Genomic DNA, 24,166 nt, shown 5'->3' on the forward strand with positions numbered 1-24,166 from the left:
CAGAGTGAGACTCTGTCTCAAAAAAATAAATAAGTAAGTTTAGTCTAGGTTCTGCACAAGCAATCATTCGATAAGTAGTATCTGTTATCAAAACCATTATTCATGTCCTGGCCTAATTTCCTTCACTAGGTTGTAAGTCCCTGGACAGGAGAAATGGGAGGCAGGTACTGCCCTAATAGACCAGGCAAGAGGGGTTCCTGTTCCTGCCTGGTCTCTAGGCTTTAGAGCATCCCACTCATGCCCTGCTCCAGCCACATCCTTCCTCACAGTGTTTAAGAAGAGACATGCTGACCTAGAGACCCCCAGCACTCCTAGACTCCATTCTGTCTGGGTGGGTATCTGGGGACCCCAGAGTTTCCCGCCCAACGGATCCTGACCCCTTGTCCGAGCCTGCACAGGCCTCTTTCCCAGGTCCATGCAACCAAGGATGGCTGAGGGCTGCTGCTGTTTGGGAGAAATGGGACAGGGTGTGGCCATGTCAGCTGGGGTTGTCCCCATGTGTGCCTGCAAGGCCGCTTGCAGTGAGAGAGCCAGGGGTTAGGAGAGGCTTACCACAGGCCAATTCTATCCAAACTGTCTTGGTATAGTCAGAATTCCAAGGTGTCTGAGGATACAGTCAAACCTGATTGCAGCTTTCCATTTCTAAAACACTAATCTATAGTGACAGAAAGCAGACCAGTGGCTGCCTGGACAAGGCAGAGAGAGCTGGACTGCAAGGACACAAGGAAGCTTTTGGGAGTGATGGAAATGTTTCACAGATATACACAAAGGTCAAAACACACTGAATTGTACACTTTAAATAGTGCGGTTTATTGTATACACATTAAATTGTTTCTTAAAAATTCAAACTTGGCTCACGGGCTGTTACTAAGATATCTTTGTCAAAGTGGGAGAACAGAATATTGTCTAACAGTTTAGTGGCATGACTTAAAATTGTAATTGCCAGCCAGTCCCCAGGTCTCAGAAGTGGTTGATCCAACCCTCTTCTCTGAACCATCTGCACTAGGCAGGAGCTCAGGCCGGGTGGTTTGTCAAGCTCAGGGCCCACCCCGCACCTCTCAAGCCGTGCCCTGCCCCAACCTCTGCGTTCCAAGGGCTTCAGCCACACCAGCTAACCAAGGAAGCAGCGCGCCCCAGGCCCCACCCACCATGTCAGTCCAGGCCCCGCCCCATCCTCCCTACCAAGGAGGCGGTCCACCCGGGGCACACGGCGCCCCAAGCTCCACCCCCTTATCGAGTCATTGGCTCGCCCCTAAGCTCCGCCCAACATACCATCCCAGGCCCTGCCCCTCCCCGCCCCCTTACCGAGGCGGTGGCCGGCCTGGCGGCCGACGCTGCCCAAACATTGGATCAGGGTGCGGATGGCAGCCGGGCTGGTGGGCGCCCGTGGGCCGGGTAGCCGGTCCAGTAGGTGGTCAGCGAGTTCGACGAAGAGGTCGGTGCTGCAGGCGGCCGCCAGGTGGCCAAGCGCTCCGACCGCCCGCTTGCGCACCGCCAGGCGCGGGCTGCTCAGCTGTGGCAGCAGACAGTGCAGGAGGCTAGCGTGGAAGGCGCCCAGCGGGGCACCCAGCCTGGGGAACACGAGGGGGCATCAGGCCGGTCGCACCCCGCCGGCAGCCTGGGCCAGGCTCCGCCCCTCTCCCCATTCTCTCCCGGCCTCCTTCCCAGGATTATGGCAACTCAATGGTTCTTGCAAAAGAGGTGCCCTGCAACTGTGAGGAGGAATTATTTTAATTACTTTTGTTACATGAGAGAAAGCGGAGAGAGAAAGGTACTTCTCAGCAGTGCAAAGCCTGGCTCCCAGACCAGGGAGAAGCACCTGATGCGGGAAGCATGGGGGATCGAGTAAGGCTGTCCCTATTTCTTGTAAGTCTAGGCCTTGCCTCAATACCATCCCCCTCTATCCATCCTCCTCGCTGAGACCAGAGCAGTATAAAATCTACTTCTCACCTGGTCACTCCTCTGCTTAACTCCTTCCATGGCTCCCTAGTGCCTTTGGAGACGCTGAGCTCTGGGCTCAAGAGGCACCACCAGAGAATGGCTTCCGCGCACACAGCACAGCCCCTGCCTGCCTCAGCAGCTTCTATCCACAACTTCAAACGAGGCCCATGCATTTTCTGTCCCATAAACATCCTGAGACCTTTTCTCACTTTACACAAACACACTGACCTCACCCTCCCTTATTTCTATGTCCTACCCAACCCTCTCTCCTGGATTTCATTTGTCTATTCACCTGCTAAGTGACAGGGACTGTGCTGGAAGCCAGAGTGAACAAGACAGACTGTTCCCAGGACCTGCCCTCATGGAGTGTGTGGTTGAGTGGGTGCCTCCCAGGAACCTCAAGTTCAACATGCCCCAGCTTGAATCCATCACCTTCCTCCCCACACACCTGCTCCTGGCTCCCAGTGCACCCCATCACAGCACCTCTGTCTGCCCCCGCCAATTACTAAAGGCAGAACACTAGAGGTCAGCCTCCAGTCCCCGCCTCTCTTGCCCACTCCAAGTCCTGTGGAGTCTACCTCCTGAATACAACCCAAATTGCTTTCCCTATAGTAGCCTTTTAACCAGTCCCCTGCCTGTTCAATCCCCTCCCATCCACTCTCCACTGCAGAGAGAAAGATCAGAGTGGAACACACAAATACTCACCCCTCCCCCCCTCCATGGCTCCTGGTCCTCATCTCTCCATACCCACCTCTCCACATTATAGCCTGCCCCACGACCCCTGGCAGACTCTGGGACCCCAAGTCTTCCCCTGTCTCTGCCTTCCGGACTGGGGGCAGTCTCCCCTCTAGCATCCTCCTTATACCTGCCCAAACTCAGCTAAGTCCTGCCCCTCCTCGTGAGGCTCAACTCTAGCAACACCCTCTTTTAGAAGGCTCCTCGTTCCCAGCTGGGCTGGGGGCTCCTCTGAGCTCCTATCAGCCCTGTTCTTAGCCTTAACTGTTGTGCTTACTCCATTCACAGTTTTATACATGTCTGAACTCCTCCCTAGGAACAACCAAGACTGATCTAACCGCATGTTCCGAACACTAGGCCAGCACCTGACATTTTTCTGGTTAGCGCAGGTGTTCAAGTCGTGGGAGGTTTTACTGACCATGTGACCACATCACCTCTCAGAGCCTGTAAAATTGTGACAATTGAGTTCTCCTTTACGAGGCTGCTGGGATGATTAAGGAGCCCCGAGCACAGGGCTTGGTGTGCAGTAGGTGCTAGCTCTGTGATTTGAGTCCCTTCCTGTCCCCTTTTACCCACTCTTCCTCAATACCCAGGGTGGCCTCCCACACCTGCTCAGCATGTCAGAGAGGATGTCCAGGGCTTCCAGCTGCACAGCCACATCCTCCTGCTGGGCAATGGCACTGGTGAGCTGGCCCGTGATCTTCCGGCACACGTTGGTGGCCAGCCCGGAGCCTGCACAGGGAACAAGGTGGGCACAGTGAGGCCCTGGCCTGGGGGAAAGGCAGCCTTTACCACTGGTCTGCCTCTGCTCTGGCTGTATTCCTGAGCCCAGATCCCCGGGAATCTTGCCAGGGCTCCAGAGGTCCCAGGTTTGACCCAGAGTCTGGCCAAAGTAAAGGAGACAGCTAGGGGAGCTGCAGAGCCAATGGCCGAGCTGCTGGGTGGCACTCACACACCCAAGCCCTTCTCCCTTTTCCCCATTCCTCTAGGGAGGCAGGGAAAGTTAAACACTTCCTTTCCTGCCTCCCTTGCTGCTGGGAGTGGCTGGGTGATCCAGCTCTTGCCAGTGAGATATAAGTGGAAGTCATCTGGGGGCTTCTGGGAAAACGTCTGCTTTCCCTATAAAGGGAGGGGACATGGGGCAAGACCTGAACCCTGTCAATATTGAGCCACTAAATGAATTGCTACAAAAATGGAGTGGCTGATTCCTCCAGGATTGCCATGTGAGGAAAAACCACCCCTGATTTCTTTAAACTGCCGTTGGTTAGATTTCATCACTTGAGCTAAAAGCATTCCTAACTGACACAGAACCATGAACTTAAACAGAGCTGGGCCTGAATTCTCTGCCCTGCTTACCAGCTGAGTGACCTCAGGTATGTCTCTTCAACTCTCTGTGCCTCAGTGTTTTTTTGTTTTTTACCATTAACTAGGACAAATACTAATAGTACCTAGTCCTGCGGACCTGGTTACCTGTGGCTGCAGGGGGGAGCTCCGAGAGGACGGTCTTGAGGCCAATGCCAGCGATGTCTCGCAGCTGCTCCTTGTCTGACCGCATGTTGGCGCACAGGGTGTCCACGATGGTCTCCACCTGGTACTCCTTCACTTTGCCCACCAGAGGACCCAGGCTGAGCAGGGAGTGGGAAGGTGAGTCCAAGGTCCCAAGGTTCAGCCTGAGTCAGGCTGCCCCTTTATGTCCCTTCATGCTCCTGGGACCACATGTGCTGAGGAAAAGGCCTCAGATCACCAGGGGAGCCCCTGTTTGGCCAGAAAGAGGTACTCTCTGGCTATGCCAAAATTGTTCCTGGCACCTCCCAAACCTACATTTCTTCTTGTTTTACATCTCAGGAAATGGCCAAATAGTGCCCCAGAACAAGGGTGCTCAAACTTGAGTGTGCATCTGAATCCCCTGGAGGGCTTGTTAAAACAGATTGCTGGGCCCCACCCCCAGAGTTTCAGAGTCAGGAGGGCTATCTCGGTGGGGCCTAACAGGGTGCATTTCTAGCAAGCTCCCAGTTGAGGCTGATAGTGTAGGTGGTCCAGGGAGCACACCTGGAGAACCTCTGCCTTAGAGGCTTGCTTCTGAAAGTTTGGTGGTGGTTTAGCATCGGCAACACCACTCGGAAGCTTGTTCAGGATGTGGAATCTCAGGCCGTACCCTACCCTAGATCCACTGAGCTAGGATCTGTAGCGCCACAAGGTCCCCAGGTGATTCCAATGCACAGGAAAGTGTAAAGACACTGCCCTAGACGCCCGGGTTCTCAGCCTTAGTTGCCATCACCTGGGCCTCTGAAAAAATGCCCTCAGAGAGTCTGAGTTAATTGGTTTCACGTGCGGCCTGGAGGAGGGCGGGCTTTTAAAATTCCCCAGGTGATTCTAATATGCAGTCGAGGCTGACAACCTCTGCCCTACCTGAGTAGTTCTCAGATATTGGTTGCATCAGAATGCAGATTCCAGGGTGCTATAGTCTCATCCTCTGCCCCAGCTCCCTCCCTGCTCCATCCCCTGAATCTGAATCCCTGGGCAGGGAATACAGAGTTTCAACAAGGGCTTCAGGTGACTGCAGTGCACAATGGTTTTCTTTTTTCTTGATTTTTTTTTTTTGAGATGAGGTCTTGCTCTCTTGCCCAGGGTGGAATACAATGGCGTGATCATAGCCCATGGCAACCTCGAACTCCAGGGCTCAAGCAATCCTCCTACATAGATGAGATTACATATTCAAGCCACCACGCTTGGCTAATTTCTTTTTTTAGTGTCTCGCTATGTTGCCCAGGCTGGTCTTGAACTGCTGGCCTCAAGTGATCCTCTTGCCTCAGCCTCCAGAATAGCTAGGACTACAGGCATGCGCACCATGCTTTTCAAACCTTGGCTCTCTCAGCTTCCTTCTCCATAGCTCCTCTATCCACATAATGATGGAATCCTCCAACCTACCTCCTATAGCACTGGTTCCCACTAGGAGTAATACCGCCTTGGCAATTTATGGGTGTCCTTGGTCATCATAACTATTGAGTTAGTACTTCTGGCCTTTAAGGGAGTGGGGAGCAGGAACCACAGAAAGACAACAATGCAAAACAAAGCGTTGCCCATGCCCCGCAAGAGATTCTAACATCCCAATGGGCATTTGTATAGGCAAAAGGCCTTTAATTATCTGAGTCTAACATTTCAGTTTATACATAGACACAAAATATTTTTACATTCTTTTAATATACCGCATTCTAGATTTTCCAAGAATGCAATTTTCAGGTAAATAGAAGGAAAAGTGTACTTTGTTTTCTGGGAAACTTTATTGGGAGATGGTCACTCACTTTAGAAAATCCTGGCTGGGCGCGGTGGCTCACGCCTGTAATCCCACCACTTTGGGAGGCCAAGGCAGGCAGATCACTTGAGGTCAGGAGTTCAAGACCAGCCTGGACAACATGGTGAAACCCCCGCATCTACTAAAAATACAAAAATTAGCCAGGCGTTGTAGTGTGTGCCTGTAATGCCAGCTACTCAGGAGGCTGAGACATGGGAATTGCTTGAACCTGGGAAGAGAAGGTCACAGTGTGCTGAGATTGCGCCACTGTACTCCAGCCTGAGTGACAAAGTGAGACTCTGTCTCAAAAAAAAGAAAAAAAGAAAAAAGAAAATCTTGCCACTAAGAGCAATGCCTCCAATTCTGAAACCTAAGTCCCAACACCCCCTGTCTGTATCTGGTATCTGTACTCACGATGAGTTTACACGCAGGTGCAGGCTTCTCGTGACTTCATCACTTCTACCATCACAGTGCCCCAGCGAGCATACACGGAAACACACACTACTTTACTATAAGCTACATTCCTTCTAGTTTGCCTTTATGGTTAAGGTTAGGGCATTATGTGTAGCAGTAGGTTTTATAATGTACGAATTTCATTTCCTAATAGGAAAACAGTATTACAAACGATTTGTTATCAAAAGGTATTGGTTCTGCTGGTGGGAAACCACACTCCATCCTAAGTCTACTCCATGACCAGAAAGACACTCCCAACTCATAAACTTGTCCATGTCACCTTCCTACAGAAAACCCTTTACTGAATTCCCTCTGCTCTTGGGATCACATTGCAATTCTTTAACATCTTCTGGGGAAACTCAAGACTAAGGTACCATTCAACAAGAGCTGCTCAGCAGGTCCCCTCTGCGAGGCTATACCCCAAAGGGACAGGGGTCCCCAGAATGCTCCCACACCAGGTAGGGCCCCTTCTCCTGCTCCACTGGGGCAATTCTTTAACATGCCCCGGAAGAATGCCTGGACCCAGCTCACAGACAGTGGTTTGAGAGACAGTGCCCAATTCTCTTACCCTGTTGATCCTTGATCCCTGGCATTCATTTAAAATTACTCGGGTGATGGTAACCTGCAGTCAAGGTTGACAACCTCTGCCCTACATGAGTGGTTCTCAGGTGTGGGTGTGAGAATGACCCTACCACCCAAGCATCCCCACGTGCTCTGCACATATTCTTGTCTTGTTTTTTTCTACTCTGGAGATAAGTTGCCAGCATCTCAGGATCACAGCCTCACAGTGATCTAAGGCTGGGGCTTTTAGGACCTCTCCCAATCCCGTGTGCCCTAAGCCTTTGTTGTTTTTTATTTTTGAGATGGAGTTTTTGCTCTTGTTGCCCAGGCTGGAGTGCAATGACACAATCTCGACTCACTGCAATCTCTGCCTCCCAAGTAGCTGGGATTACAGGCATGCGCCACCATGCCCAGCAAATTTTTTAAAAAATTATTATTTAGTAGAGACAGGGTTTCACCATGTTGGTCAGGCTGGTCTCGAACACCTGACCTCAGGTGATCCACCCACCTTGGCCTCTCAAAGTGCTGGGATTACAGGCATGAGCCACCGTGCCCAGCCTTTAAGCCTTTACCACCTTGATGTGTATCAGCTTGACCTTCCCAGCATTTACATCTGTCTGAGGGCTTTCTCTGGTGGGAGGTGGCAGAAAGTGGACAACCCTGTCCTACCCCAGAAGCAGCCCTTAACCAATGACTACCAGGGAGATGGTGGACTAATACCCCAGCTCCCTCACCCTTTAAGTGGGAAAAGTCCAAGGGGCATGTCCTATACTGTGTCCCGGAGGTCCCCATGGGGTTAAGCTCATCGGACCCACTGTGGTCACTTGCTTTATACCGTACCCTTGAGTGGTCCTCTTCCCTCTCCTACCTCACTTCCCTACTCCTCCACCATGTTTCCTGGGATCACCTCCCAAATAAACTTAGATTTGAATCCTTGTCTCAGCATCTTCTTCTGGGGAAACTCAAGACTAAGGTACTATTCAACAAGAGCTGCTCAGCGGTCCCCTCAGCGAGGTTGTACCCCAAAGGGACAGGGGTCCAGAATGCTCCCATACCAGGTAGGGCCCCTTTTCCTGCTCCACCAAGGCTGACACTCACCACTTGACAGCCAGGTTTTGCACCTCACCGTTCTTGTCCTCCAGGAGCCGGAGCAGCATCTTCACCACCTTGCGCTCGCTGTCCTCGTCCAGCTGAATGGAGTCCTTCTGCAACTCCGACATCAGGTCGCTGGTGGCCATGAACCTGTGCAGGGAGGGCAGAGGAGGACTGCTGAGCAGCTCCTGGGCCCTGGTGGATTTGGGCAGTACCTCAGGGTTCCCCTAGAAGTAGACCTTAATACAAAGATTCGAGGTCAAATGCAGTCCTGTGTCACATGATGATGTTTTGGTAAATGAGAGGCAACATATATGATGGTTGTCCCGTAAGATTATAGTGAGGCTGCCCTATATAGGCATGCCATTTTAATCTTTTCTACCTTATTTTTACTGTACCTTTTCTATGTCTAGACACACAGATACCACTCTGTTACAACTGCCTACAGTACTCAATACAGGTGCATAGCCTGGGAGCAACAGGCCGCACCATATAGCCTGGGGGTGTAGTAGGCTCTACCATCTAGGCTGTGTAAGCACACTCTATGAGGTTCACACAAGGACAAAACCGCCTAACGATGCACTTCTCAGAATGTCTCCCTGTCGTTAAGTGCCACATGACAGTGGATTATTTGGGCAGTGGGTATGGTTGGGCTACAAGGAGACCCACATGTGTGACACCAACTGCCACATGGTGGCAGACTAGGAATGGCCCAGCATGCTGGCTAAATGCATAATGCTTCAGGGTCCGTGGCTCCTGACCATTTATGCAGTGTGAACTTGGGCAAGTCATTTCACCTCTCCAAGTCTTAGCTTACCTGTCTGAAAACGGGGATGAGACTAGTATCTGCCTCATGGGGTTTTAAGTGCACATGGTGAGTGCTCAGTAAATGGCACTGCCATTATTATAATGACATCATCCACATCCCACAACAGCTGACAAAGGGATGCCAGAAGGTTGTTTTGTTTTGTTTTTGTTTTTTGAGATGGAGTCTTGCTCTGTTGCCCAGGCTAGAGTGCAGTGGCGCAATCTCAGCTCTCTGAAAGCTCCGCCTCCTGGGTTCATGCCATTCTCCTGCCTCAGCCTCCTGAGTAGCTGGGACTACTGGCACCTGCCACCACGCCTGGCTAATTTTTTGTATTTTTAGTAGAGATGGGGTTTCACCGTGTTAGCCAGGATGGTCTTGATCTCCTGACGTCGTGATCCACCTGCCTTGGCCTCCCAAAGTGCTGCGATTACAGGCGTGAGCCACCGCGCCCAGCCAAGGGATGCCAGAAGGTTGAACAGACACCTTGTGTCCAAGTCAGAGCTAGAGGCTTACCAAACAGATGGGGGAAAGCGAGCCCTGTCCACTCCCATCTCAGAGAACTGGCTCAGTCTCTGCCCTTAGAGCAGTGGATCTCCAGCTATAGCCAGCATCAGAATCACCAGCAGGGCTTGTTAAACAATATTAGGCCCCATTCCCAGAGTTTCTGAATCAGCAGGTCTGAGTTGGGGCCCAGGAATCCGCATTTCTAACAAATTCCTGGATGACGCTGAGGGTCAGGGACCACCGTTTGAAAACCACTGCCCTACACCATGCTGATAGGCATGGGCATATTTTGGAGACCAGCACCAATAGCTGACTGGCTCACTGACCTAGGGTAGGCATCAGAGGCAAGGGCTACCCACACAGAAAAATCAGGCTTTTGGTGTCAGGCCCCACAAATCCTGATGCCGTCCCAGGCATTTGAAACTGCAGTGAGAGTCTAAGCTGGAAGCCATGGAAAGTTGAGGCTGGGGCCATTATTAGGCACCATTCCTGCCAAAATTAAGAGGGTAGGAGCAGAGGTCTGAAACTAGTAGTCCTCAACTATGTCCAGCTTGCAAACGTGTTTTCAAAAATTTAAATTACTTGTCAACATTTGAACATTGGGAGAGTTGACATAAAAATACTGACTTTGGCCTGGCATGGTGGCTCACGCCTGTAATCCCAGCACTTTAGGAGGCTGAGAAGGGTGGATCACCTGAGGTCAAAAGTTCTAGACCAGCCTGGCCAATATCGTGAAACCCTGTCTCTATTAAAAATACAAAAATTAGCCGAGCATGGTGGTGAGCACTTGTAATCCTAGCTACTGAGAAGGCTGAGGCAGGTGAATCACTTGAACCTGGGAGGCGAAGGTTGCAGTGAGCTGAGATCGCACCACTGCACTCCAGCCTGGGTGACAGTGCGAGACTCTGTCTCAAAATAAAATAAAATAAAATGCTGACTTCCAGGCTAGGCGCAGCAGCTCATGCCTATAATCCCAGCACTTTGGGAGGCCAAGGTCGGCGGATCACTTAAGGTCAGGAATTTGAGACCAGCCTGGCCAACATGGGGAAACCCCATCTCTACTAAAAATACGAAAATTAGCCAGGTGTGGTGGTGCACGCCTGTAGTCCCAGCTACTTGGGAGGCTGAGGCAGGAGAATCACTTGAACCTGGGAGGCAGAGATTGCAGTGAGCCAAGATTGTGCCACAGCACTCCAGCCTGGGTGACAGAGTGAGACTCAAAAAAACAAACAAACAAACAAAAAATCTGACTTCCAGATTATCTTGAAAACATAGTATTTGAGTACAACGGGGCCTACAATCCCTGGTGACAATACTTGACTAGAGTCAGGTTGTGGTTGCCCTCTCCCCAGTTTACCTGGTCCCCACTAGGCCCACTTCACCCACTGACTGGCTCCTGCAGGCACGTGAGCAAAGTCTCAGAAGAAAACAGGACAGAGCAGCAAGGAGATACCACAAGGCTACCTCGGAGAGAGCCTCCAGCTTTTGCTGGCCCTGCTGGGCCACTCCGCTGCCCCACACTGCTTTGCAGCATGGTTGAGCAAATCAACCAAGAGCCCTGACCCCAGCCTCCTGTAGCAAAAACTATCACAGCTGGGATTCTGGCTCTTATCTGTGCAGACTCAGACCTGCTCCTGGATGTCACCGCAGCCCACAGTGCTCTGTTACCAGGGGTGGACTGGTCGATGTCCTATTTATTTTTAACAGGTAGATTAGCCACCAGTTGCTAGGAGAGAGGAGGAGGCTGGGCTGGCAGCATGGGCAGGATGGCAGGACTGACTGTGCCCACCTTTGGGCAAAGGTAAAGTGAAGGAGGAGGTTTGGATTTGAGCCAGGCCAAGGACTGAGGTGGGCACATGCACCCCTATGTCTGCTCAGCTGAGGGGACATTCTGAGATGGCATGCAGGGTCTCCAAGTTGTGTTTCTGCTGCAGTCCATGGGGGCCCAGCTCAGCCTGGCAACCCAGGTGATGTTTCTCTGTCCAAGATAGGCCTCCTGCCCCCGCTCCTCTTCTCCACCTGTTGAGCTCCTATTCACCCATCAAGAGCCCAGCTCAAATGTCCCAGCTCAGGGATGACTGACCACCCTGCCCTACCCCCGCATTCACAGCCCCTAAACACAATATTCTGACAGGATCCTTTCAGAGCACTCTGCACCCCTCTTTTATAGCACTTCTCACACTGCAATACAAGTCTGGCCACCAGAGCATCTTCTCCATTGGACTGTACACTCACTGAGGGCAGAGGCCCATCAGGTTTATCTCTGGGACTCCAGGCTCAACAAAGAACAGGTCTGCAGGGGGCTTTGTCGGGGAGGGTGAAGGCAGGAGGAGAGGTAGTAAGAGAGCCAGCCCTTAACAGAATTTACAGCCAAATAGCCCGAACTCAGAAACCAACTCTTCTGAAGCATGCCTCAGCGTTTCAGACACCCCTGGTTCCTGCAGACACTAGCTCTCAGAGAAAGCAAGCCATATTTTATACGTGTTATGTGTGCAGGGATGGGAGAGGGAAGGAAAAATATATAATTTGGTGGATAAGAGCTTGAGCACCGAAGTTTGGCTTTGAGTATACTGGTCTTGCCATTTATCAACTAGGTGACATTGGGCAACTACCTCCTTTCCTCTGGGCCTCATATTTTCTATATACAAAATGGGAACTTTTCTTTGCCCTACCTCATAGTATCCTTGGGAGGTTTCAATAGGACAACCAGCTCTTAGCATGAGGTAGTAAGAAAACTAGGCTCAGGGAGGCTGCACAAACTGCCTAAGGTAACAGCAAACTGGGCGGAAAACCAGCCCACCACACATGTCTCCTGGCTTCTCAATCACTACTACTGTGTTTTCAAGAACAAGACCCGCAAGTGTACTCGTTTTGACTGTTGGAGCCTCTGTGGTAAAGGGGCACCTCCTGCCCATAAAGCCAGGGCCCAGGAAGAACAGGAATCAAAGGTCTCCTCCACCCAACCTAGGACCCTCATTTGCAGTCACTGACCCCCTCCAGGAACCAGAGGACATAGTCTCAGTTTCATTACAGAGAAACCCTAGAGGCAACTCAGCTGAAACCCTTGGCCACACGGGTGCCTGGACAGCTGGTCTGCAGGACCCAGCACCCTGGTATTCGGACTTTAAAAATAGACACCATTCTCACATGCTTGGGGTGGTTTTAAGTGTTCTCCAGGCCACTGGCAGAGACAGGCTGAAAGGACTTCTCGGGCTCTAGCTGGCAGGGCCAACTCCCTCTCCCAGAGACTGGACCTGAGGCCTGAGAGACAGTAGCACAAATCCCCTAGGCCACTAGCCAGCTATGTGACCTTGGGCAAGTCACTGCACTCCTCCAAGCCTCCGGAAAACAGGAAGAACAATCACTACCACCCATGGGTGGATTGAGATTACATGTGGAGTTCACCTGGGACCCAGTGAACATTCACTAAGCACCTACTGTGTACCCAGCACAGGTGCTGGGGCACTAAGAGAAAGTGCATAGTCCCAGTGGCCCAGGAGCTCAGGGTCTCCCAGGGCTGAAGTGATCTAGCAGAAACATGAGGGGAGGCATGATGGGAGCTGAGGAGAGGTGCCGAATCCTGCCTGGGGTCAAGAGGCATCCCAAAGAATTATAGGAGCTGTCAGATGAAGGGAGGAGGCCAAGGGAGAGCAAAGAATCCCCCTAGTGAAGGTTTAGAGAGGGGACAGGGCATGGCAGATTTTGAATGTGCACAGAATCATAGCAGTGTCCATTTATTAAGCACCGACCCAGTGCCTGCCACGAACATGAGCATTTCACATGTACTATCTTTTTCATCCTTACCCCAATCCTCAGAGATGGGTTCTGTTACCCCCGTTTTATAGAAACAAAAGCACAGGGAAACTCATGGGGGGTAAGTTACTTGTCCTTGGTCACACAGCCAGTGAGTGATGGCAGCTGGGATCTGAAGCCAAGACCTTGGATCCCAGGCTCTATTCATGTGGGGGACTCTTGAGGGGTACTGAGGACTGGGCTGCAGGAGAAGAGTAGGAGTCAGACTACCAGAGCAGGTCTCAGTCTCCTAACCTGTCAGGGGGCTGGAATCAGAGGGCCTCACTAAGATCTTGGCATCTGTATTAGACTGGCCTGGATTTGGACTAAGTCTCCCACTTCCTGGCTTTGTGACTGAACCTACACCCTTCATGCCTCTGAGACTCAGTTTCCCTATCTGTAAAATGGGGACAAAGTGAAAAAGTGTTCCCTGAGTCTCCAACGTCTTCTTTCAGCTGGAGGGGCCAGAACTGGCCATGAGACCACTGGCCAATCCCTTTTCCTCCCTGGGCCTCAGTTTCCCCAGAGAATGCAGGTGGAAACGTATTGGACCAGATGTTTCCACCATTCTTTTCAGCTCTATTCCTGTAGTTCTGTGATGCTGTGAGAGGGGCAAAGAAGGAAAAAGGGAGTGGGGAAGTGGAGTGGCACACAAAACCTAGAAGGTCCCACCCCAACCATCACCTACCTGTGACTGGAAAGCCAGACTCAGCCCAGCCCCCTCCTTGAGGCTGGGTCTGAACAATCCCCAGGAGGGGAGGGAGAGTGGGAGGGAGGGGTCCGGGTGATGTTGAGAAGCGGGCATCACTGAGGGTGCCAGTGAGAAAGTCAGCAGGGGATAGCGGTCCCGGGAAGGGTCCGATTTCAATGCGGAGGAGAGGGAGGTGCTGGGGTCCCCAGGGAGAGGCGGAGGGCTTCACTGTGGACTTGCTGAAGGTGGCGGGCGACCGGGGGCACATCAGTTGCAGGGGAAGAAGGGGGCCGGACATACAGAGGGAGGAGAGGCTGAGGCAGGGTGCAGAGGGGCGGAGCTGGGGCTCTGATGGGGGATGAGAGGCAGGGCTGAAGCCTGCACGGTGGAAGACGAAGCAGGGACTGGAGTCGCGGAGGGGCAGGACCACCACTAGGGGAGAACGGCCGGAGCTTCAGTGGGGACCACGAGGCAGGAGTGGGTCTGTGGGGAGGGGGCGCAGCTTAATGCAGGGAGAAGAGAGAAGAGGCAGGGGGCTGCATGGTCATGGGGGATGGGCTGGCACTTCGGGCGGGGAAGAAGGCCCCCAGCTTCACAGCGGGAAGGAGAGGCGGGGGACCGGAGGCGAGGCGGGGTGCACCTGAAGTCCTTGTCGCTGGACGTCATCTTCTCCAGGAGGCTGGAGATGTGGAAGGCGGCGGTGCTCATGGTGGCTGCGCGCCGCGGGGCTGGCCGGCGGGAGGGAATATGGCGGCGCGGGCGCCCCCTCCCTCGCCAGCTGCGCGGGCTGTGCTCACCAGACAGAAATAGCAGCTCCCGCCCCGCCCCGTGCTCACGCCTTGGCCATGGCGGCTGCGGGAGGCGGGCGGGCCTGGGCCTGACTCGGTGGTCTTGGCCCCGGCCCCAGCCCCTGCCCAGCTGACAGTGCAGCGCCGGCTTGCACACCCCCCAGAGATGGGGAGCTCACTACCTGGCCACCACCTCGTTGTTATTCCCCTAAGTGCCAGCTTTGTCTTGTGGCAAGGACATGATATCAGAGAGTCCCAGGTTCGAATCCCAGTTCTGCCTCTTCTGCTGTGTAGCCTTGGCCAAGTTACTTTACCTCTCTGAGCCTCAGCTTTCTCATCTGTGGGCATTCAAGAAACAGAAGCTATCAACCAAAGTTGGTCAGGCCAACCAAAGGACCCCTCACCCAATTCCCTCGCCCACGATGCTTGCTCGCCCCTGAGCCAGACAGGATCTGGGGAATGAACTCAGTCACACAAGGCTCCCTGCCTGCCATCCCCAACCCTCAGGATGGCAGGGTCAGTTTCTTCATTTTTTTAAAGCAATGCAACTGAGGCCAAAAGCAAAGGGATTTGCTGAGGGTCGCACAGCTAATGAATCTGGGATGGAGTCAGGATTGACTGCAGATCCCTTAATATCCTGGGCAACAATCCTTACAAAAGGATTCTGTGTTTCAGAACCAGACAAGCCTGACTTCAAATCTCTGCTAGGCTGCTTCCTGGCTGTGTGATCCTGGGATAATGAAACAACCTCTTTGGGCTATGTTTTTCTCACTCATAAGGATAAAATAAATCTTTATTAGATTGACACCCCCCTTGAACACCTGTTATTATGAGGTGCCTAGGTTCTAGACCAAAGCTAACACTGCAATGTTGAAAATGTTCTACATCTGCAGTATAGTATCTAATATGATAGCCACTAGCCACATGTGGCTATTAAGCACTTGAAATGGAATTAGTGTGACTGGGGAACCAAATTCTTAATTATATTTATTTTTCATTAATTTAACTTTAAATAGCTCACTATGAGTAGTGGCTATCATAATGGACAGTGCAGATCTATACAATAGGGATGCAATGCGGCAGGGTGTTAGACACAAACAGCCCCTGCCCTCTGGGGACTTTACACTTTAGTGGAGGAAATAAGCATGAAGGAAGAAAGTGATTAGATAAGGAAAATAAGAGCTCTTCAGAAAATAAAATAGACAGTTCCTGGAGCGTGGAGGGGCAACTTTAGCAAAGGTCAGGGAGGGTACTTTTTGAGGAGACATTTGGGCTAAAACCTCAACAGATGAAGCAGCTGGGCAAAGGTTTGAGGGAAGAGCTTCCCAGACAGAGGGAGCAGCAGGTGCAAAGGTCCCAAGGTGGTGGCCGGGCGCGGTGGCTCAGGCCTGTAATCCCAGCACTTTGGGAGGCCAAGGTGGGTGGATCATGAGGTGAGGAGATCGAGACCATCCTGGCTAACAAGGTGAAACCCTGTCTCTACTAAAAATACAAAAATTAACCAGGCGTGGTGCCGGGCACCTGTAGTCCCAGCTACTCTGGAGGCTGAGGCAGGAGAATGGCCTGAATCCGGGAGGCGGAGCTTGCAGTGAGCCCAGATTGCGCCACTGCACTCCAACCTGGCCGACAGAATCCATCTCAGAAAAAGAAAGAAAGAAAGAAAAAGATAACGCTGTGGCTGACTGGGCGCATTGGCTCATGCCTGTAATCCCAGCATTTTGGGAGGTTGAGGTGGGTGGATCACTTGAGCTCAGGAGTTCAAGACCAGCCTGGGCAACATGGTGAAATCCTGTTTCTACAAAAAATGCAAAAATCAGCCGGGTGTGGTGGCACATGCCTGTAGTCCCAGCTACTTGGGGGGCTGAGGTAGAAGAATCGCTTGAGCCTGGGAGGCAGAGGTTGCAGTAAGCTGTGATCGCACCACTGTACTCCAACCTGGGTGACAAAGTAGACTCTGTTTCAAAAAAAAAGGAAGGGAGGGTCCGGGCGCGGTGGCTCACGCCTGTAATCCCAGCACTTTGGGAGGCCAAGGTGGGTGGATCATGAGGTCAGGAGATGGAGACCATCCTGGCCAACATGGTGAAAACCCGTCTCTACTAAAAATACAAAAAAAAAAAAAAAAAAATTAGCCAGGCGTGGTGGCGGGCGCCTGCAGTCCCAGCTACTTGGGAAGCTGAGGCAGGAGAATGGCGTGAACCCAGGAGGCGGAACTTGCAGTGAGCTGAGATCATACCACTGCACTCCAGCCTGGGCGACAGAGCGAGACTCCACCTCAAAAAAATAAATAAATAAAAGGTAGGGAAGGAGGGAGGGAAGAAGGAAGGGTAGGCTATGGCTGGAATGGAATGAGATCAGTCTTCAACTGAGGAAATGAGGACAGAGAGGCAGACAGGGGCCAGATTACTTGAAACCTTTCAGGCCAAGGCAAGGAGTTCATATTTTATGTGGGAGCACTAAAGAGACACTGGAGGGCATAAAGCAAGAAGGTAACTTGATCAGTTGTTGCTGTTTTTTGAGACAGAGTATCGCTCTGTCACCTAGGCTGGAGTGCAGTCAGTGGTGTGATCTTGGCTCACTGCAACCTCTGCCTTCTGGATTCAAGCAATTCTCCTGCCTCAGCCTCCCGAGTAGCTGGGACTACAGGCACGCACCACCACGTCCGGCAGAATTTTGTATTTTTAGTACAGACGGGGTTTCACCATGTTGGCCAGGATAGTCTTGAACTCCTGACCTCAGGTGATCCACCCGCCTCGGCCTACCAAAGTGCTGGGATTACAGGTGTGAGCCACTGCGCCCAACCAGATCAGTTTATTTTATTTATTTAATTAATTGAGTTATTTATTGAGATGGAGTCTCGCTCTATTGCCCAGGCTGGAGTGCAGTGGCACAATCTCAGCTCACTGCAACCCCTGCCTCCTGGGCTCAAGTGATTCTCCTGCCTCAGCCTCCTGAGTATCTGGGATTACAGGCACGTGCCACCACGCCCAGCTAATTTTTGTATTTTTAGTAGAGACAGGGTTTCACCATGTTGGCCAGGAGGCTGGTCTTGAACTCCTGACTTCAGGCCTCCCAAAGCGTTGGGATTACAAGCGTGAGCCACTGCACCCGGCCTGGTTTTTTAGAAAGATCTCTTTGGTGCTGAACAGTCCACACAATCAAGAATCAGGGTGGTTTGGGCCAGGTGTGGTGGCTCATGCCTGTAATCCCAGCACTTTGGGAGGCCGGGGCGGGCAGATCACCTGAGGTCAGGAGTTCAAGACCAACCTGGCCAGGCGTGGTGGTGTGTGCCTGTAATCCCAGCTACTCAGGAGGCTGAGGCAGGAGAATGCCGTGAACCCAGGAGGCAGAGCTTGCAGTGAGCCAAGATCCCTCACCACTGCACTCCAGCCTGGGCGACAGAGTGAGACTCCATCTCAAAGAAAAAAAAAAAAAGAATGAGGATGGTTTGCATTGGGGGAATGGTGGTGAAGATGGGAAGATTCAGGTTATGTCGTGGAAATAGAATATAGCAGTTTCATTTGAGGATTGAATTCACTTTTTTTTTTTTTTTGACACAGGGTATCACTCTGTTGCCCAGGCTAGAGTGCAGTGGCATGATCACTGGTCACTGCAGCCTCCACCTCCCGGGCTCAAGCCATCCTCCCGCCTCAGCTACCTGAATAGCTGGGACTACAGGCACACACCACCACTCCTGGCTAATTGAATCCACACTGTTGAATGGGGTGATGATTACAGGTATATATTTGTAAAAATTAATCAAGCTGTACTTTGCTATATGTAACTGTTGCCTCAATTAAAAGGAGGGAAATAGGCCGGGCTTGGTAGCTCTAGCCTGTAATACCAGCACTTTGGGAGGCTGAGGTGGGTGGATCACTTGAGGTCAGGAGTTTGAGACCAGCCTGGATAACATGGTGAAACCCCATTTCTACTAAAAATACAGAATTAGCCAGGTGTGGTGGCACGCGCCTGTAATCCCAGTTACTCGGGAGGCCGAGGCAGGAGAATTGCTGGGAGGTGGAGATTGCAGTGAGCCAAGATCATGCCACTGCACTTCAGCCTGGGCAAAAGAACCAGACAAAAAACTGAGCAAAAAAAAAAAAAAAAAAGAAAAGAAAAGAAAATGAAATAAATACATAGTTTAATAGGTCTTTTCCTATTTCATAATATTTTTGTAATAATTTTATGAGTCAGTGCATATGTTTTTACAAGTCATATATTTTTATGGGTAAGGAAAAGGGAGGAATTATGAGTTTTTAGTTGGAGCAGCTGAGTAGATGGTGGTGCTTTTTATGGGGATGAGGAAGTCAAGACAAGAAACCTTTTGATGGGAAGGAGGACTTGAAAACTGCATTGATCTGTTAACTTGAAATTACCTACTAGACATCCAAGGAAAATGCCATGTTGACAATTGAATGCATTAGTTTCATCAGGGGAGAATTCCTGGTTGGAGATATAGACGGGGGAAGGTCTCCACACAGAGGAAGTATTTAAAGCAATAAAAGTGTACAGGCCGGGCACGGTGGCTCACGCCTGTAATCCCAGCACTTTGGGAGGCCGAGGAGGGCAGATCACAAGGTCAGGAGATCGAGACTATCCTGGCTAACACAGTGAAATCCCATCTCTACTAAAAATACAAAAAAAAAAAAAAAATTAGCCGGGCGTGGTTGCAGGTTCCTATAGTCCCAGCTACTCGGGAGGCTGAGGCAGGAGAATGGCCTGAACCCAGGAGGCGGAGCTTGCAGTGAGCCGAGATCCCACCACTGCACTCCAGACTGGGTGACAGAGCGAGACTCCGTTTCAAAAAAATAAATAAAGTGTACAGGGTTATCAAGGATGCAGGACAAACAGAACTCTTTTGTTATTTGTTTTGTTTTGTTTTGAGACAGGGTCTCACTCCACCCAGGCTGGAGTGCAGTGGTGTGATCTCAGATCACTGCAGCCTTGACCTCCCAGGTTCAACCGATCCTCCTATTCAAGCCCCACAAGTGGCTGGAACTACAGGTGTGAGCCACCACACCTGGCTAATTTTTGTATTTTTTGTAAGGACAGGTTTTGCCATGTTGCCCAGGCTGGTCTCAAACTCCTGAGCTCAAGCAATCCACCTGCCTCAGCCTCCCAAAGTGCTGGGATTACAGGAGTGCGCCACCACACCTGGCCCCAGAACTCTCTTATATGATGGTAGTGGGAGCTCTAAATGGGTAAAACTACATTGGTACAAACTGTTTGTCCATATTTACAAAAGCTAAGCATGTGTCTACCTTGATGTATTCAGATAAGCACTTTCACTCTGGGGCATATATTCAAGATATATGAATGTATATGTGTTCATCAATAGAATGTTCAGGCCAGGCACGGTGGCTCACACCGGTAATCCCAGCACTTTGGGAGGCCAATGTGGGTGGATCACCTGAGGTTAGGAGTTCGAGACCAGCTTGGCCAACATGGTGAAACCTCATCTCTACTAAAACTACAAAACTTAGCCACGTGTAGTGGCAGGCACCTGTAATCCCAGCTTCTCCAGAGGCTGAGGCAGGAGAATCACTTGAACCCCAGAGGCAGAGGTTGCAGTGAGTCAACATCCCGCCATGGCACTCCAGCCTGGGTGACAAGAGTGAGACTTCCATCTAAAAAAAAAAAAAAAAAGTTCAGACAAGCCTTCTTCTGAATAGCCAAAAATTGGAAAACAACCCACGTGTTCATCAACAGGTGAATGAATAAACAAACTATGGTAGTTCATAAAATGGATTATATAGCAATGAAAATTAATGAACTACTGCCATGTGCAATGACATGAATGAATCTCAAAGATATTGTATTGGCCAAAAGAAACCAGATGCAGGAGTGCATACTATATGTGGTTCCATTTGTGTGAAGTTCAAAAACAAACAAGGCACAGTGGTGCATCCCTGTAATCCCAGCACTTTGGGAGGCTAGATGGGAGGGTTGCTTCAGCCCAAGAGTTCAAGACCAGCCTGGACGATAACATAGTGAGACCCCATCACTACAAAAATATAATCCCAGCACTTTGGGAGGCTGAGGCAGGCGGATCACCTGAGGTCAGGAGTTTAAGACCAGCCTGACCAATATGGCGAAACCCCATCTCTACTAAAAATATAAAAATCAGCCAGGCGTGGTGGCAGGCGCCTGTAATCCCAGCTACTCAGGAGGCTGAGGCAGGAGAATCACTTGAACCTGGGAGGCGGAGATTGCAGTGAGCCGAGATCGTGCCACTGCACTCCAGCCTGGGGGATAGTGCGAGACTGACTCCAAAAAAAAAAAAAAAAAAAAAAAAATTGTTTTCACCAGTTTTTTTGTCAATGTCCTATTCCTGTAGAAGGATCCAATTCAGGGTTACTCATTATATTTAGTTTCCAGGTCTCTTCAGTATCTTCCAATCTGTGACTCTTTCTCCACCTTCTCTTGTTTTTAATGACCTTGATACTTTTTAAAAGAACTGGTTGGCTATTTTACAGAATGTCCCTCAGTTTGGGTTTGTCTAAGGCTTTTCTCGTGATTAGGTTGAAGTTATGCATTTTTTGGCTAGAATACAGCATAAGCAGTGTTATGCTTTCTTCAGTGCATCAGAGCAGGGGCTTTGTGATGTCACTAAGTCTTCTTACTTCTGGTGTTAATCTTGATCACTTAGCTAAACTGCCTCTGGGTTGAGTTTCTCTACTATAAAGTTGCTCTGTTTCTCTTTGTAATTAATAATTTTATACTTGTTGTAAATTTGTATTTAAATTTTATTAACTTAAGAAACTGCACCGAATAAATATCTTGGAGGAGATTTTTTGAGATGACCAAAATATCCTATTTCTCCTCAAAATTGCACCTACTAATTTTAGCATCCATTGGTGGATCTTTCTTTTATGAATATTACTGTTGAATGGTGATTTTCTATTTCCCTGTTTCTCTCTTTTTGAGACAGGGTCTTGCTCTGTTACCCAGGCTAGAGTGCAGTAATGCGATCTCAGTTCACTGTAGTCTTGACCTCCTGGACTTAAGTGATCCTCCCACCTCAGCTTCCTAAGTAGCTGGGACTACAGGCTTGTGCCACCATGCCTGGCTAATTTTTTGTAGAGATAGGGTTTCACTGTGTTGCCCAAGCTGGTCTCAAACTCCTGAGCTCAAGCGATCCTCCCATCTCAGCCTCCCAAAGTGTTGGGATTATAGGAGTGCACCATTGCATCCAGTCTCCTTCTACATTTATTAATTAAAACTCTTCTGGAAGGAAGATACGGTCATTTCTCCCCCATTTATTTATTTTTCAATTATTTATTTAAATCTGTGGTCTCTGGCCAGGCACAGTGGCTCATGCCTGTAGTCCCAGCACTTTGGGAGGTCGAGGCAGGAGGATCACTTGAGCTCAAGAGTTCAAGACCAGCTTGGACAATGTGACAAAACCCCATCTCTATTAAAAAATAATAATAGGGCCGGGCGCGGTGGCTCAAGCCTGTAATCCCAGCACTTTGGGAGGCCGAGACGGGCGGATCACGAGGTCAGCAGATCGAGACCATACTGGCTAACACGGTGAAACCCCGTCTCTACTAAAAAAATACAAAAAACTAGCCGAGCGAGGTAGCGGGCGCCTGTAGTCCCAGCTACTCGGGAGGCTAAGGCAGGAGAATGGCGTAAACCCAGGAGGCGGAGCTTGAAGTGAGCTGAGATCCAGCCACTGCACTCCAGCCTGGGTGACAGAGCGAGACTCCATCTCAAAAAAAAAAAAAAAATATATATATATATATATATATATACACACACATACATATGTATAATAATAATAATAGGTAGTCGGCAAAGCTGAGTCCTGTCCTCTCGTCATCCTCCCCGGACAGCATGAGCTTCAGCAATCACTCCACCTTCTCCACCAACTACTGGTCCCCGGGCTCTGTCCAGGTGCCCAGCTATGGCGCCCAGCTGGTCAGCAGCATGGTCAGCGTCTGTGCAGGCACTGGGGGCTCTGGTTCCTGGATCTCTATGTCCTGCTCCACCAGCTTCCAGGGCAGCATAGGGTCCGGGGGCCTGGCCGCAGGTTTGGCTGGGGGTCTGGCAGGAATGGGAGGCATCCAGAACAAGAAGGAGACCATGCAAAGCCTGAACAACCACCTGGCCTCCTACCTGGACAGAGCCTGGAGACCGAGAACCAGAGGCTGGAGAGCAAAATCCGGGAGCACCTGGAGAAGAAGGGACCACAGGTCAGAGACTTGGAGCCATTACTTCAAGACCATCGAGGACCTGAGAGCTCAGATCTTCGCAAATACTGTGGACAATGCCCGTCTTGCTGCTGATGACTTTAGAGTCAGGTATGAGACAGAGCTGGCCATGCGCCAGTCTGTGGAGAACAACATCCATGGGCTCTGCAAGGTCACTGATGACACCAATGTCACTCAGCTGCAGCCGGAGACAGAGATCGAGGCTCTCAAGGAGGAACTGCTCTTCATGAAGAAGAACCATGAGGCGGAAGTAAAAGGCCTACAAGCCCAGATTGCCAGCTCTGGGCTGACCTTGGAGGTAGATGCCCCCAAATCTCAGGACCTCACCAAGATCATGGCAGATATCCAAGCCCAATATGACAAGCTGTCTCAGAAGAACCGAGAGGAGCTGGACAAGTACTGGTCTCAGCAGATTGAGGAGAGCACCACAGTGGTCACCACGTAGTCTACCGAGGTTGGAGCTGCTGAGATGATGCTCACAGAGCTGAGATGTACAGTCCAGTCCTTGGAGATTGAGCTGGACTCCATGAGAAATCTGAAGCCCAGCTTGGAGAACAGCCTGAGGGAGGTGGAGGCCCGCTATACCCTGCAGATAGAGCAGCTCAATGGGATCTTGCTGCACCTGGAGTCAGAGCTGGCACTGACTTGGGCAGAGGGACAGCCAGACCCAGGAGTATGAGGCCCTGCTGAACATCAAGGTCAAGCTGGTGGCTGAGTTTGCCACCTACTGCTGCCTGCTGGAAGATGGTGAGGACTTCAATCTTGATGCCCTGGACAGCAGCAACTCCATGCAAACCATCCAGAAAACCACCACCCACCAGATAGTTGATGACAAAGTGGTGTCTGAGACCAATGACGCCAAAATTCTGAAACATTAAGCCAGCAGAAGCAGGGTACCCTTTGGGGAGCAGGAGGCCAATAAAAAGTTCAGAGGTAAAATAATAATAATAAATTAAAAATCAACAAATAAACATGTGGTCTCCTGTATATTCATTCTGTATTTTGGGTTACAATCCAATAACATTACTATTTATTTTGTTCCTCAAATTGCTTTTGGTTTGCCCATTGAGAGCTCCTTCAAGTTGGCTCCTATGTTCCTTTGACAAGCCCCCATTCTTTTTGAGCATTTCCTTTCTTTTATTTATTTTTTTATAACAAAATATATTCTAGGCTTATCTTATATTTCCCCTGTTCTAACCCTATAATCACCATCCACTTTTCTAAGGAGCACTGGTTCCTTTTATTGGAAAGTGGTACTTAGAAACCAATATCTGGGTTCTGGCTATGCTCATTGTT

At 50.5% G+C, this 24,166-nt stretch overlaps 1 protein-coding gene and 1 pseudogene across 1 annotated transcript in view; one reads left to right on the forward strand and one right to left on the reverse strand.

Moving 5' to 3' along the window:
* CAND2 (cullin associated and neddylation dissociated 2 (putative)) overlaps positions 1-14,643 on the reverse strand; it is a 34,892-nt gene extending 20,249 nt beyond the window's left edge. The window contains exons 1-5 of the mRNA XM_031935085.1: positions 14,510-14,643; positions 8,081-8,224; positions 4,147-4,301; positions 3,285-3,408; positions 1,306-1,571 (exon numbers count right to left, since the gene is read on the reverse strand). Of these exons, the coding sequence (XP_031790945.1) occupies positions 1,306-1,571; positions 3,285-3,408; positions 4,147-4,301; positions 8,081-8,224; positions 14,510-14,577 (757 nt within the window). The 5' untranslated portion in view covers positions 14,578-14,643. The remainder of the gene's footprint in view (positions 1-1,305; positions 1,572-3,284; positions 3,409-4,146; positions 4,302-8,080; positions 8,225-14,509) is intronic.
* Positions 14,644-22,448: 7,805 nt separating this feature from the next.
* LOC111526770 lies at positions 22,449-23,748 on the forward strand (annotated as a pseudogene).
* The last annotated feature ends 418 nt before the right edge of the window (positions 23,749-24,166 follow it).

Source organism: Piliocolobus tephrosceles, chromosome 2 (genome assembly GCF_002776525.5).
Source record: "Piliocolobus tephrosceles isolate RC106 chromosome 2, ASM277652v3, whole genome shotgun sequence".
In the NCBI taxonomy this organism is placed as follows: Eukaryota; Metazoa; Chordata; class Mammalia; order Primates; family Cercopithecidae; genus Piliocolobus; species Piliocolobus tephrosceles.